This window comes from Verticillium alfalfae, genomic scaffold (assembly GCF_000150825.1).
Source record: "Verticillium alfalfae VaMs.102 supercont1.2 genomic scaffold, whole genome shotgun sequence".
NCBI lineage: Eukaryota > Fungi > Ascomycota > Sordariomycetes > Glomerellales > Plectosphaerellaceae > Verticillium > Verticillium alfalfae.
In genome coordinates this window covers 2215610-2228502 of record NW_003315037.1, presented here as the reverse complement: position 1 = coordinate 2228502, position 12893 = coordinate 2215610, and the positions used below count along the sequence as shown (strand labels likewise).

At 56.0% G+C, this 12893-nt stretch overlaps 5 protein-coding genes across 5 annotated transcripts in view; 3 read left to right on the top strand and 2 right to left on the bottom strand.

Annotated features, from left to right (window-relative positions):
- VDBG_02148 (amino acid transporter) overlaps window positions 1–697 on the bottom strand; it is a gene marked incomplete at both ends in the record, with an annotated part of 1638 nt that extends 941 nt beyond the window's left edge. The window contains 2 exons of the mRNA XM_003007914.1: window positions 65–240; window positions 333–697. Coding sequence (XP_003007960.1) covers window positions 65–240; window positions 333–697 — 541 coding nt within the window. The remainder of the gene's footprint in view (window positions 1–64; window positions 241–332) is intronic.
- A 2309-nt stretch (window positions 698–3006) lies between these two features.
- Window positions 3007–3448, top strand: VDBG_02147 (NADH-ubiquinone oxidoreductase B18 subunit family protein; the record flags this gene model as incomplete). The annotated part of the gene is made up of 3 exons (XM_003007913.1): window positions 3007–3031; window positions 3130–3257; window positions 3344–3448. 3 exons carry the CDS (start codon window positions 3007–3009, stop codon window positions 3446–3448), a joined length of 258 nt encoding a protein of 85 aa, XP_003007959.1.
- Window positions 3449–3892: 444 nt separating this feature from the next.
- VDBG_02146 (conserved hypothetical protein) lies at window positions 3893–4639 on the bottom strand (the record flags this gene model as incomplete). The annotated part of the gene is made up of 1 exon (XM_003007912.1): window positions 3893–4639. One exon carries the CDS (start codon window positions 4637–4639, stop codon window positions 3893–3895), a length of 747 nt encoding a protein of 248 aa, XP_003007958.1.
- Window positions 4640–6218: 1579 nt separating this feature from the next.
- VDBG_02145 (GTP cyclohydrolase-2) lies at window positions 6219–7646 on the top strand (the record flags this gene model as incomplete). The annotated part of the gene is made up of 3 exons (XM_003007911.1): window positions 6219–6690; window positions 6771–7390; window positions 7447–7646. 3 exons carry the CDS (start codon window positions 6219–6221, stop codon window positions 7492–7494), a joined length of 1140 nt encoding a protein of 379 aa, XP_003007957.1.
- Window positions 7647–8153: 507 nt separating this feature from the next.
- On the top strand, window positions 8154–12445 carry VDBG_02144 (conserved hypothetical protein; the record flags this gene model as incomplete). The annotated part of the gene is made up of 3 exons (XM_003007910.1): window positions 8154–8416; window positions 8481–10709; window positions 10881–12445. The coding sequence occupies 3 exons, from the start codon at window positions 8154–8156 to the stop codon at window positions 12301–12303; spliced, it is 3915 nt and encodes a 1304-aa protein (XP_003007956.1).
- Window positions 12446–12893: the final 448 nt, after the last annotated feature.

Below are 12893 nucleotides of genomic sequence, written 5' to 3'. Positions count from 1 at the left end.
AAAGTTCTCGGTAGACAAAGAAGCCAGAAGGCAACGACCGTAACGCCCATGAAGCCAGCCGTACAGATCGCATGCTCCGACATGGTGTTAAGCGCAATTGAAACGGTGACGGTAGCAGATGTGCACGTAAAGCAGATGTTGATGATCATAGCGATGCCACCCAGAATTTCGAGAGGTTTGCCGCCAACAACCTTGCACATGTCGACAATGTTTACGCAGTGCGGGATACCTGCGGTACAGCTGCAGAAGTTCATAGGCCGTGTAAGTCGAGAGGAGGCCAATGCCGACGATGGCAATGACGCCAGGGACAATGCCAAGAGTTTGGAGGGTACCGGGGGAGTGACAGAATGCCGATTCCGACTTGATTTGTGATCAAAATGATGCCGGCCATCCAACGTCCAACAGTACGGTAGTTCTTCTCCCCAGAGCTGAAGATGTTCTGAGCTTGGCCGCCGTCGACGCCGAGACTTGCCTTCCTCTCCTCAGCTGCCTGCCAGGAGTCGCGGCTATTGTTGTAGCTTGGCAGAGATGGATCGCTGCCGGCAGGAGCCTTCTCGTGACCCATAACGCCTGCGTTAGGGTTTCTGGGGGTATCTGCTATTCCATGATTCTGGGAACGCATGCCGTCAGCGGCGGCAAGATCGTTGCGGCGGCCCTCCGCATAGGCGCTATCATTATAGCGGTCGTGATCCGCCATATCGTGCTTCCTTTCTCCTTCCGTTTGGCGACGTGTGCAGCCAAGGCGTCGGGCTGGCTGTGTTCTCTTCAATGTTGAAAGTACGTGATCTGACGAAAGGGAAGCTCAGGGGCTCAAGGCGAAACCTTGACTTGCCGAGGGATGGGAAAAGTAGATTTGCTGTCGAGGCAAGAAGTCAAGAGAATCGAGACGAAGCCATCTTATATCAAGCAGCATCACCGAGTTATCATTGCTAATAGCGTGCGGGGGACTTGAAGGGTTCCCCTAGTTCATGCGTAAGCTTATCTCTGATGGACGTTTCCCCGGAGTCCATTCCACCATATTCGACGCAGAGTCAAGTGGGAACGGCGTATCCGTCGAGCAACGACGTCAGTTGTGACGAAGGTGGATAGGAGTCGGGATCAGTTGGCCAGTGGAGTCACTACCGTGGTATGGCTTCGCTAACATGACCTGGCTACGCAGGCCAAGAATTGCAATAGGGGGTCTGCAAGAAGCCAAGGGCCGAACGGCTGCAGGAGAAGCGTGAAGGAAAGGCGATCGAATGCGCATGTGTGCTGAGCCGTGTGCGTTGCCGGTGACCTATATGGAGTCATGACAGAATGGTGACTTGCTCTCTCCGTCGACCCAATGTTCCTTCCCATTCTTGCTCTTGAGATGATCCTAGCTAAAGATGTGGAAAGCATCAATAAAGTCGTCGATGATCCAAGAAAAAAGAAGGCTCCTCTTCCTCTTTTCCGAGAATCTCGTAGACTCGAGCATGAATCGCAAGAGCGGACGATGAAGAGGCGGCGGAATGAGGCTGTCAAAGGCCAAGAGGCTAGGCGGCCTCCGTAGTCTCGGCACTCTCGGCACTCGTCATTCGGAGACACAACGTCCACCGGCACTCCGCACGAGCCGTAGTGCAGGTCTTGTTTCTCTCTTCCCCCTCTCGTTGGCTCATGTATTTCATCTGGGAGGATAAGTAGCAGCAGCGATCGCCCGCCGAGACCGCCAATCGTCACCTCTCCTCTCCTTACAGTGCTGACTGTTGCGTAACGCGAATGTGACATGAATACAACGGTAAGGACATTCCCTGGCCACCATGAGTCGTACATCGAACAGCTGGATGAGCTGCAATAACGCAGCAGGGCAGTCGGGCGGCGGCCTCTCCGCTGCAGGATTGGCGATTGGGCTGCCGTGGCCTGAGAGTCTCAGCGCTCGTGTTGGCCCTTGACTTTGTCAGGAATTTGTTCGCCATTCCGTCATCGTCATGTGCATAGCGTTGTATCCAGCATATATATCCGAACGTCGTCTGTTGCAAATCCGTGGCAGCTACTGCGCCCCTTCTCGCTGTTCAAGGCATCAGCGCGGGAGGAGGTTTCCAAAACACGAATCGCACTGACATCATATCGTGCACCTTGCTCGCGCGCGAGAGAATTTTGGAAAGGGTTTGACATCCTTGAAGTATGGTAGCGAGTTTGAGAGCACACCACTGTCTCTCGGAACGGACAAGATATCTTGGGGGCTAGGGCTCCAGGCTTGAGTCAACCCACCACTCAATCATGTCTCAAGGCGTTCTACCCAGTCGTGGCAAATTTAGGTCCAAAAGCTGCGAGCCGGGATCGCATCGTAACATTGGAGACGATACGTGTTTACCAGAAGAAAAATAGTCGAGCCGCCTTCAGGCACTCGCGGGTAGGTCAAAGTGCTTGCTCACTAGACTGGCAGACCAAGCTTTTTCCGCAGCAGCCTACTTGTGGTTCGGACAGGGGGTGCTTGCGTACTGTAGCTATTTCCAAGTAAAAGGTTTTTCATTTCAGAACACCTTGATTAGGCGCAGGGTCAATAGTTTTCGATGTATCGGGCATTTTGTTTAGCAGACCATCCACACTCACAGCATACCTACCTTACCTTAGGCATATCGCGCTAATCCCTCTGCTGAGGTCCCGGAGAGAAGAGTAGTCATGTTTCATTGTTAAACCGCGTGACTACAAGAAGTCACGCGCAAACTAGTTGCTTCCGAGTTGAACCAAGATGAACGGCCAAATCGCAAGGACCGCGGCTCATGTTTATTGTGTCCATGCACAGTCGCGGGCTCAAGTTTTGGGTATGGGTTGAGCCAGCGACATGACATGGGCACGTGACTCCAATCCAGCCAATGCGGACCCGCGAATTACTGGTTACTGCATTGCTTAGTCACCAGCGAAGCTCAGACCTCGAAACTGCTCCGTCTGTTTGAACGTCTCTCGCTCCCGACGACCGTGATCGACGACGTCTCGAAGCACAATCACCACTTCAATTGGGATCCCACCACCTCAATTGCATTCACGATGGGTTCCGACAATGCGCCAAAAGGTATACCGCTCTCCCCTCCTCTCTCCCGTCCTTCTTGCTCGCCGCAGATCGGCAGCAAAACGTGCCGCCCAGACTGACCATTGCCCTTCCCTTCCCAGGCCCTGCGACGCGCGAGGAGATGCGCGAGGCCCGCCTCCCCCTCGCCTACAGAGACAGCTGCGCCCACCTGCTGATCCCCCTCAACCGATGCCGTACCGAGACGTGGTACTTGCCCTGGAAGTGCTCGGTGCGTCCCACCCTCCTGCCCCTCTCCGGGCTAGCCCCCATATCGGGAGAGAGAAACACAAGGGCAGTGCTGACGTGGGGAAATAGGACGAGCGCCACGGCTACGAAAAGTGCCAGTACGAGGAGTTCAAGAAGCGCGTTGCCAAGATGGACGAGCTGCGGGCGAGCAAGGACGGCGCGAGGAGCAACTAAGTGCTGGGTGGATTGGTGCAGGACAAAGAGCCCGGGCAGCTGCTGCGACGAGGCTGTGTACGTACATACCGACGACGACGGGAGAGGGATTGGAAGGCTTTTATGGCGGTTAGAGATGGGAACGAATTCCATGGATATACCGCTTGCCACTCTTCCCGGCGTGAAGCGTTGCGACTATTGGCCTGACCTGGCACACCGCTCTCTCCAGCCATGGCACGAGATGCAGAGGACATGACGAACAACGAGTATTCCAGTACGGCTGGGTATCCTATGCTAATGTCGGTAGAGACTGCCGCGCCCAACGAACGAAAGCATGACGGAAACGAGAGGTGGCTGAACGAATGCTCTGCTCCGATGTCCAACGAATGTGTCCATCCTGCTTATCATACAACCAAGGTAACTACTCATGCCAGATGAGAACCAACCCCATACGCCGCAGTCCCGTCACGCGTCGACCTTGACCATCGGCTCCCACGGCCTCGCGCTGTTCCAGAGATATGTGTCCGGCTGCTTGTCGTCGCCAGACTCGACGGTGTACTTGACAAAGACGGGACGCTGCACGCGCAGCGGCGCGGGGACGAGCGAGTTCTCCCCGCGCGGCGGCTCCCGAGCCGGCGCCGCCGCCCTCGCCGCCGCCACGGAGGAGAGGAAGCCCGCGACGAGGTCCTCGTAGGCGTCCATGCGCGGCAGGCACTCGTTGACGACGACCTGGAAGCGCACCCTCTGGATGTCGATGACAATGGTCCGCACCATGGCCGGGAAGCCGTAAGAGAAGCCGCTGCTCAGGGGCCAGCAGGTGCGGCGGCGGTAGCCGTTGCTGTGGCCGTCGTACCAGACGGCGGTGCCGTGCTTGGACGTGTCGCGCACGACGAGGCGCTTCTCGGCGTCAAAGGTGATGTGGCAGTGGCGGCGGCTGATGCCGCGAAGCTTGGGCAGCACTATGTCGCAGGTGCGGGGGTCGGTGCCGATGACGAAGCCGTGGAGGCCCTTGGGCCGGTGGTCAAAAGTCAGGGCGAGGGCTGCGTTGGGACGCTTGGGCGTGAGCACCGTTTCGTTCTCCTTGTCGGATGCCGAGTTGTCGTCGTCGTCTTCTTCGACGGTGATGATATTGGCGTCTTGGTGTTCCCCGACGAGGACCATGTCGTCGAGGGCTCGGTCGAGGTGGATGCGTCTCGCGCTGTTGCCGACCATGTGTGTTGCTTGAGCTGCCCAACGGTTGTTGTTCGCGGGTAGCAGCCAGGCGATAGGGGTGGGCATTTGGGTGTCCATGATGTAAAGACGGTTGGGGAGGAGAAGTAGATGGAGAGGGTCAAGATCAAGTCAGTGGGTCGATCGATGATGCAAAATACAAAAATGCAAAAGATTATACGCCTCAAGTTGGGAATAAAATAAAAAAAGGGACTGGCTGCGGATGATGCCCAAAGAATGAAGACACCACTGGAAAGCTCAAGCTCGGGAGCTGTAATGAAGAACGACGGAATGGATGAGCTGAAAACTGGTTGTACATGCAGAGAGAGTTCAAGATGGATGACAGCAGCAGGAACGGCGTCCTTTATGAGGAATTTCTTGGGCACGTAACCTGGATGTTTTGGTCTGGAGAGGCGGAGAGGGGAGATGTTGATGCACGCTTCACTTCACAGTCCTCATCTCAGGGCAATCGGCGGCTGGCCACTTATGCATTTGCAGGGAAGTAAACAAAACAATTCTTCAGGCAACGACAGGCATGGCCTCTCATGGGCAGAGCAACTCGTGGCTCTGCTGTGAAACGGGCACGAGAGAGGTGCCCAGATGGGGATGCAGTCACAGTGTGGGTGGCTCGTGGCCAATGAATTGGTGGCGATGGGAGCGCGTTGGCATCGCCAGTGGCAACGATGGCCCCAATCTGGACAGCACTCAGCTGCGCTGGCCGAATCGCGTCGACTGCTGCCGGAGACGATTGAAACATGGAAAATTGTGACTCTTTGCTGCCTCGTGGCAGGGCCTCATCAAGCTGTTTCCTGGCTGCTAACAACGTACATACCTACGTACCTTAACCTTAGGTACCTACCTAAGGTAGGTGGTGTCAGGTTGGTGTCGCCGAGGAACACAAGTGGATGGAAGTCGCTTTGCTGGCTTGGTCATCATCAGGTGCCTTTCTGCTGCATGTTGTAGCGAAAGAAACACGACACGCCCGTGGGTACATCCAGCGGCCGACACTGGGGCCAGACGTCGGCATTGATCACGAGGAATCGCCGTAACCGGCGCGCGCCTGCACTCGGCTCAATCCACGGAAGATGGAGGGGCGGGGGGCTCGTCCAAGTTGCCGCGCGCTGTACATGTGTGCGTCTGCACGCTGCCGGGGGGGGGGGGGCCTAAAACCCCTTGAAGAACCCTGAAAGACGGCCGGACACTCCAGGAGAACCTCGGCGAAGAAAGGCGGGGAGGGGGTCTTGGGGAGACGGATGCTGGCTGATTAATAGCGGTCAGCATTTCATAATTTTGCCCATGTTGGCGGCAACATCCCCACACGCCGCGCACCATCATCAATTGAACAGTGTCTCGGTGGTCGGGCGGAAGCGGAGTCATGACTGGACACCACCACATGTCGATCCATCTCCGGCATTAGCTGACGACTTCTTTCCCTCTCAACAACCACCATTTCGCAAACAACTGCTGTCTCTCAAGCCATTGTCAAACGCTACCAGTACCCTTCGTCGCACTCTGTCCTACACACGTTTCCCCCTTCTTGTTGTATCACGTCCAAGCGATTTCGGCGAATACCCCGCCAAAAATGCCCGCCTTCGACTCATCAACAGGTGCCGGCAACGCCAGCGAAAGCGGCGCTGCGCAGAATGAGTGGCACGAGGACACACCCCATCTCCCATCCTTCTACTCACCTCGGACACAAGCCCTCGAGCGCCCGGCCCCCCAGAGCGATGACAAGACGCAAACTTCCCAAGAGCCCGATGTCGACGAATTGCCCAGTCTAGCTTCCACGCCCCTACGACCTCACGACCCCGCCTTCACCACTCAACCGCCGCCCTCGCTGCTTTCGCCCGCCTTCACACCCCCGGCGACCCCAGGTACAGCGACACCCACCACCGAGGCCGCCCCGCGCGGAGTGCCCGTCGACAGTTCCATCCCTACCGGAGGCTGCGGCAGCAAGAAGCCACGCCTTCTCGAGACACTGCCCAAAGTGCAATGCATTGTGCGCGCGCGGATTCCGACCGTCGCCGGGACCGAAATGTTCCTTCACCTCTACAGTAACGATGTCGACAACAAGGAACATCTTGCCATTGTTTTTGGGCGCCAGATCCGCAGCACCTCACTCGACGCCGTACAGCCGGGCGAGACCGAGATGGACCGCATGGTCCCGGCGCATACACGGGCCGCCTGTTCCCCGGTCGCACAACGAGCGGCATGGCCAGCGGCACTGGCTCCACGCCTGACTCCGCATCCAAGGAGCAGGGGGAGGAGGCGCCGCCTGCGCCGACGGGCCCTCCGCTCGTGCGCATCCATTCCGAGTGCTACACCGGCGAGACGGCGTGGTCGGCGCGCTGCGACTGCGGCGAGCAACTCGACGAGGCGGCGCGGCTGATGAGTCTGCCGGGAAACCACAATGGCGGAATCATCATCTACCTGCGACAGGAGGGTCGCGGTATCGGCCTGGGCGAGAAGCTCAAGGCGTACAACCTCCAGGACCTAGGCTCCGATACCGTCGAGGCCAACCTTCTGCTGCGGCACCCCGCGGACGCCCGCAGCTACGGCTTGGCGACGGCCATGTTGCTTGATCTGGGCCAGGACGAAGTGCGATTGCTGACGAACAACCCCGACAAAATTCGCGCTGTCGAAGGGCCGAACCGAGAGGTCAGGGTGCGGGAGAGGGTCGCCATGGTGCCATTGTCTTGGAAGGGCAAGGGTGGGTTCAAAAGCGAGGAGGTGGAGGGATACCTGAAGACCAAGGTCAGTAGCCTTTTCCCGACCCAGTCGTACTCTAGAGCATCGCTAACAATCGGCAGATCGAGAAGATGGGCCACATGCTGGATTCGGGCACGGTGCCTTCTTGAGAGCGATCCTCAGGTCAAAGGGAACATAGTTGGATTGGGAGCATTTAGCATTTTGATGGAGTTTTGCGGCAGCCCCGTTTGGGGCGCCTTCTTTGGCCTGATAGACTTGCACATGACAGGCAAGTGAGAGGTTGTACCAATGAAACAAGCTTAACAGGACCTCGGTTTTGCACGGTGACGTACGGCGTGAAGCGGAGCCGTCTTATGGCGAGAAGAAATTGACATTTCGGGAGGACCAAGAAGGGCAAATCCCCAGGGTCACATCTTGCGTCAAAAGTACTGCAGAAAATATCCCACCTCCTCGTGGAGGAAGGCTGGGATGGGACATATGCAAGATGAGAATGCACCTGCTGCAAGACCAATTGAAATGGGATTCTGACTGCCGCCATGGACCAAACGCGACTACCCTTGTACGCATCGTGCTTTCCCCACGCGTCCAACTGTCTGGAAAAAGCAGCTGGGACTCCACATTTGTGTCCTGAGGTGCGTACCTGCCAACCCAACCGCCAACCGTCGACCTTGATTTTCACCTACCACATCGACCGCAGGGGACCTATTCTACATGCCCATGACAGCCTTGTTCATGTCGCTACCGGGACAGAACTCCAACTTATGACGTGAAGCAAGCTCTTCCCGCAGTTGGCGTTGTCGCATCCACCATGTCCGACAAAGAGCTCCGTCTGCGACTACTCGTCCGCCGTCATGGCGTCCCTGAGGTCAAGCTCGTGTGGAACGTGCCCACAGGCCCCGATTGGACCATCGCAAAGCTGATTGCCCAAGTCGACGAGGCCATTCCCCTTGAGAGCGGCGAGTGGGGTCTCGAGGACTACGCCGTTGAGCTAAGGGGTACTGACGGCGAACCTTTTGAGTGTCTGCACTTTCAACAAGTCTCCAAGGTCCTGAAGGACGACGATCAGGTCATGTAAGTGCCACGGCCCCTCCACATACCTGTGTACGTGTACGGCTTACTTACTTCTTGTCCGCAGTATCCGATCCCTCCTGACCGAAGACATCAAGCGTCGCCGTCTCAGTGGGAGACACCAGGTCTCCTTCGACGGCAAACATCTCGTTGATGGCCTCGCTTTCGGCCGACCTTGGCTCAGAACCCCGCGCGACCGTCCACAAGTGGAACTGCCGCCCCGAAAGCGAGCCCGACTTACATGGGAAAGCGATGACGATGCTGCCGCCCCCAATCCTCCCGACGGTTCAGACGAAGACGCGGACCGATCCCCTTTACTCATAGAATATGACAAAGATGATCGTTCCATGAAGGGCCACTCCAAGAATGTCAGATTCCACGCCGAACAAGACAAGGACTCAAAGGACATTACTAGGGATGAGGAGGGTGCTGAGGACGAATTTGGAGCAGATGACTTCCAGTCCGGCAGTGAAAGCTCTGACAGCGAGTCGGTCATGGAAGATGACGAGGCGAGTTTACTTGACGAGCTCAGGGACATTCAGGAGGACCATGCCGCTGTAGAGGGCGACCATGAGGACCATGAGGTGCAACTGCCGCCTCACCAGGTTCAGCAGATATCAGAGTCCCCTCTACAGCCACAACTAGTGACCGTTCAGGCATGGATCGCCTCTTTGCGTATCTCCTTTCCCGAAAAGTCCGTTGAAGAAATTTCTCAAGCCTTGATAGAAAGCCACTACGACACCTGGGAGGCATATCGTCGTCTGGACCGCCAGCTTTATCTCCAACAGGATCAATCGAGCCCTGTACGACCGTCGAACCCTGGTCCACCCGATGTGGCATCCATCAGCAGCTCATCGAGTGCCAGCTCCAGCTCCGACTCGAGTTCTGAGTCGGACTCGGATCTGGACACAAGAAATAAACCACGAGAGAGACTAGCTATCGACTCGGACGAAGATTCGGACGACGACTCGGATTTTGATGCAGATGATGCCAACGATGATAGCTCATCATCTGACTCCTCATCTGACTCCTCAGACTCATCGTCCTCGGACTCAGAGGACTCCGATCACAGTCCTTCCAAAAGGACAGCTATCTCGCGCAAAGCCGTACCGGTATCGACAATCGCAGATGGTGATCTCTCGGAGAATGATGACACTGTCATCCGATACCCTATGCAAGATACGCTAGCTACGGAAATTTCTGAGGAAGACAGCAGCAGCAGCAGCAGTGACAGTAGCAGCGATGACTCTAGCTCCGAATCGGAGCCCGAAGAGCTGACCAGCAAGGCTCCGATTAGCCTATCAAGTAAACAAGCCGCTGTGTCAGCACCACAACCGTCTTCCTCCGTTGTCGAGAACGATGACCAGCCGCTCGTGCCGCCAGGACGTGGAATGCGTAAGACACAAAAGAGAAACCTCAGGCGACGGTTGGCCAAGAAAATGGCATCCAGAGATCAATCAGAACTGAGCATCAATGAGCCTTCTGCCGCTTCCACGCCTGATGCCTCCAAGTCTCGGGAGGAAGCAGAGTTTCTGGCACGGAAAAAGGCACTCCTTGATATGATGGAAGTAGACACATCCGTACCATCGGCAAGTCCGCTCAAGTTGAACAAGTATCCCGAGTCTGCACCCGCAGATCTATCAGGTATCACAAGTCCTTCAACGTCCCCGGTAGGCGCTGTTGAAAACATAGACGGGCCAAGCGAACATTTGGACGCGACCTCGTCGGCAGCAAGTCGCCGCACCAAGTTGAATGTCGATGCGGGGCGTCGGATGCTGTTTGGCGCTTTGGGTCTCCGCAACCCAAAGACTAAAGCTGACGAAGAGAAGTTGCGCACCAGGTTGATGAAGGATGTGCGACCACATATCAACCCTCGCGTTACTGACGCAGAGGGCAGTCAGGCGGCAGCAGTAGTTCAGGCTACCGAAGAAGTCGAGGAGGAAGACCCGGACGCCTGGCGCCAGAAGATAAATTGCAGCGCTGTTGAGTGCTGTGACGAAGGCATCGTGCTGTCTGAACCGCCATTCCCTTTTGTGCAGCGGTGGGATCCTCAGCAGCAGTACGATCCGTCACAGAAGAAGGGCAAGCGCAAGCGACCTCAGCGGAATGCTTCTCAGTTCTACCAGGAGGATGACTCGCAAGCCTGGAAGAAGCAGAGAAATTCCTTGGAGATGACAGTCACGATGCATCATATGCCACAGAAGGGGACTTCACGCAGGATGATATTATTCTCCAGTACGATGACGCTCCCGAAGAAGAGGCTCCACCAGCGCAGAAAGCCCAAGCAAATAGACATGTACCTGATGTCGAAGACTTGCCACCGCTCCCAGCAGACTTGTCCACACTGAAAGACCTGGCTCCCGGGAAGGCAAAGCCGTACATGGTAATCACCTGGAAGCAGTGGCTTCTTTCCGGGCAGACAAATTGGCAACCTCAGCTCTCCAACGTGACAGCTGTCGTTGTCAAGGTCGCAGGGTAACGACGGCGCCGATCTACGACTGCTTCTGGCCATGAGGGACAGAGGGCTTGACAAGCCCGAGAAGACGTATGACCAAGGCACCGGCAAGCGCATATACGACAAGTTTGAGGCGCCTGACATCGACGAAGACGAAGATGAAGACGAGGTTGACGATGGCTATCGTGATGTGCAGTTCAACGAACTGATCGAGCCTAAGATTCTACTTGCTGCAGGTACCCAGAAGCAAGATGGTTGGACTGACAGTGTCGTGCGGGAGACACAGTCCGAAGAAGGCAGAGATCGAGACGAGAGACTTGTCAACGGGTATGAGGATCAAATGATGACAACTACGGCGGAACAGCCCGTGGAGGCTGACGGTATGCAGGGTGATTTAGGTTCTGATAGCAGTGCCGCTGTTTTGGAGAATGCTGCTAGTCCTACGCAGCAGAATCATGAAGAGGAGGATGCAAACCGACATGCACAACCTCGGAGCACACGCTCTTCTCCGGTCATCTCACAACAGATCGGATCCACGGCAGAACAACCATCGGCATCTGAAGAAGTATCCCACAACTCTAGGCAGTACCATGATACCATTCCCTCACCTCGCCATGCTTACAAAGATTTGGACGGTCTCCAGGATGGCCAGCCATCTCAGCAAGGCGACAACCATACCGAAGACCTAAACAGCCCGCCAGGAAGCTTGCGCACCGACCTCATCCCCGCCGATATGACACTCGCCGCTACCGGTGCGGTACCTCCACCGGGAGTACAGGGGGAACATGGTTTCTCGGATTCCACACCAAAGGCAAAAGCCCTGTTGAAGACACCAAGCAAAAACATTGCATCTGAGACGCCATCGCCGAGTCTGTCACTGCCCTCCGTCAGTGAAATTTGGGCGACCGCTGCGTCCCACAATTCGCATGGCACGCAAAGCCCCGCCCGAACGACGGCAGAGTCCATTTTGATTAGAAAGATACTGAAGGATGAGGAGTATGAGGAGGCTATGCGCCGCATCGATGACGAAGATGAGGGCGAGGAAGCGTTGCTAGGCACGCCCAAGAAGCGACTGTTTTCGAACACGCCTCGGCCTGCTGATGGTCAGAAGCCAGACTTCCAGATACCTCCAGGCAGTCAGGTCATTACCCTGTCGTCAGACCGAGAATCCCAGGGAAAGGCAGAGCAGCATGAAAAGGCGAGCTTGGATGAAGCTGGTGCCAAGGGCAGTTTGAAAGGTGCCCTCAAGGGGAAGAAGAACCAGGCGCAGCGCAAGAAGGAGGCCAAGTCCCGCGCTGTCAGTATGCCTACCAAGATGGGTAAACTGCCTCAGAAAGGGCGGACGTCAGTCTCCGCGACAGTCCAGTCCAAGAGCGCTGCTAAAAGTGGAAAGGGAAGACGTGCAGCCAGCGCGATGCGGGATGCATTAGTCTAGGCCCTGTGTACAGTAAGAACGTCCAAGAGCTTGTGGGAAAGGAGGAGTTTACGCATGTGGACATCAGAAGTAGTCTCAGCAAGATGATACCCATACATTACTTCATAATCAAGATATCGAAGGAATTCAAGCTCTTTGAGTCATTCTAGCCTTTCACTGCAGTTTGGATCTAGTCGAACAAATTGTGGCGGTTTGCGAATATAGGGTCGATTGAGTGGCTATCGTCGCCCCGCGGCTGTGACCACTACTGACCCCTGCATAAAGGTCGCTGATAGTCACCACCAACCGAAGGTCAATTCTAGTGCAACACCATCGTAAATTCAAAAAGCTTACTGACTTTGTCACCAGTGAAAGTTCGCCAATCTGCGCTTGTTGTGACAGGAATGACTCCCTTGTCGCGCAAGTGGATACAGCAAGCTGGGTGACAACGAGGGTGACATACGCAGACACGCAAAGCAGGCTGACTGACTCCTTACGATTGTCAATCGTCAGAGTTGATCTCTCAGGGGCTTGGAGTTCAGCTCATCAGGATGGAACGCGCACTTGATGGCACTTCTTTGACGCGTTAAGGGGCGGAAGACCCGCGCCTT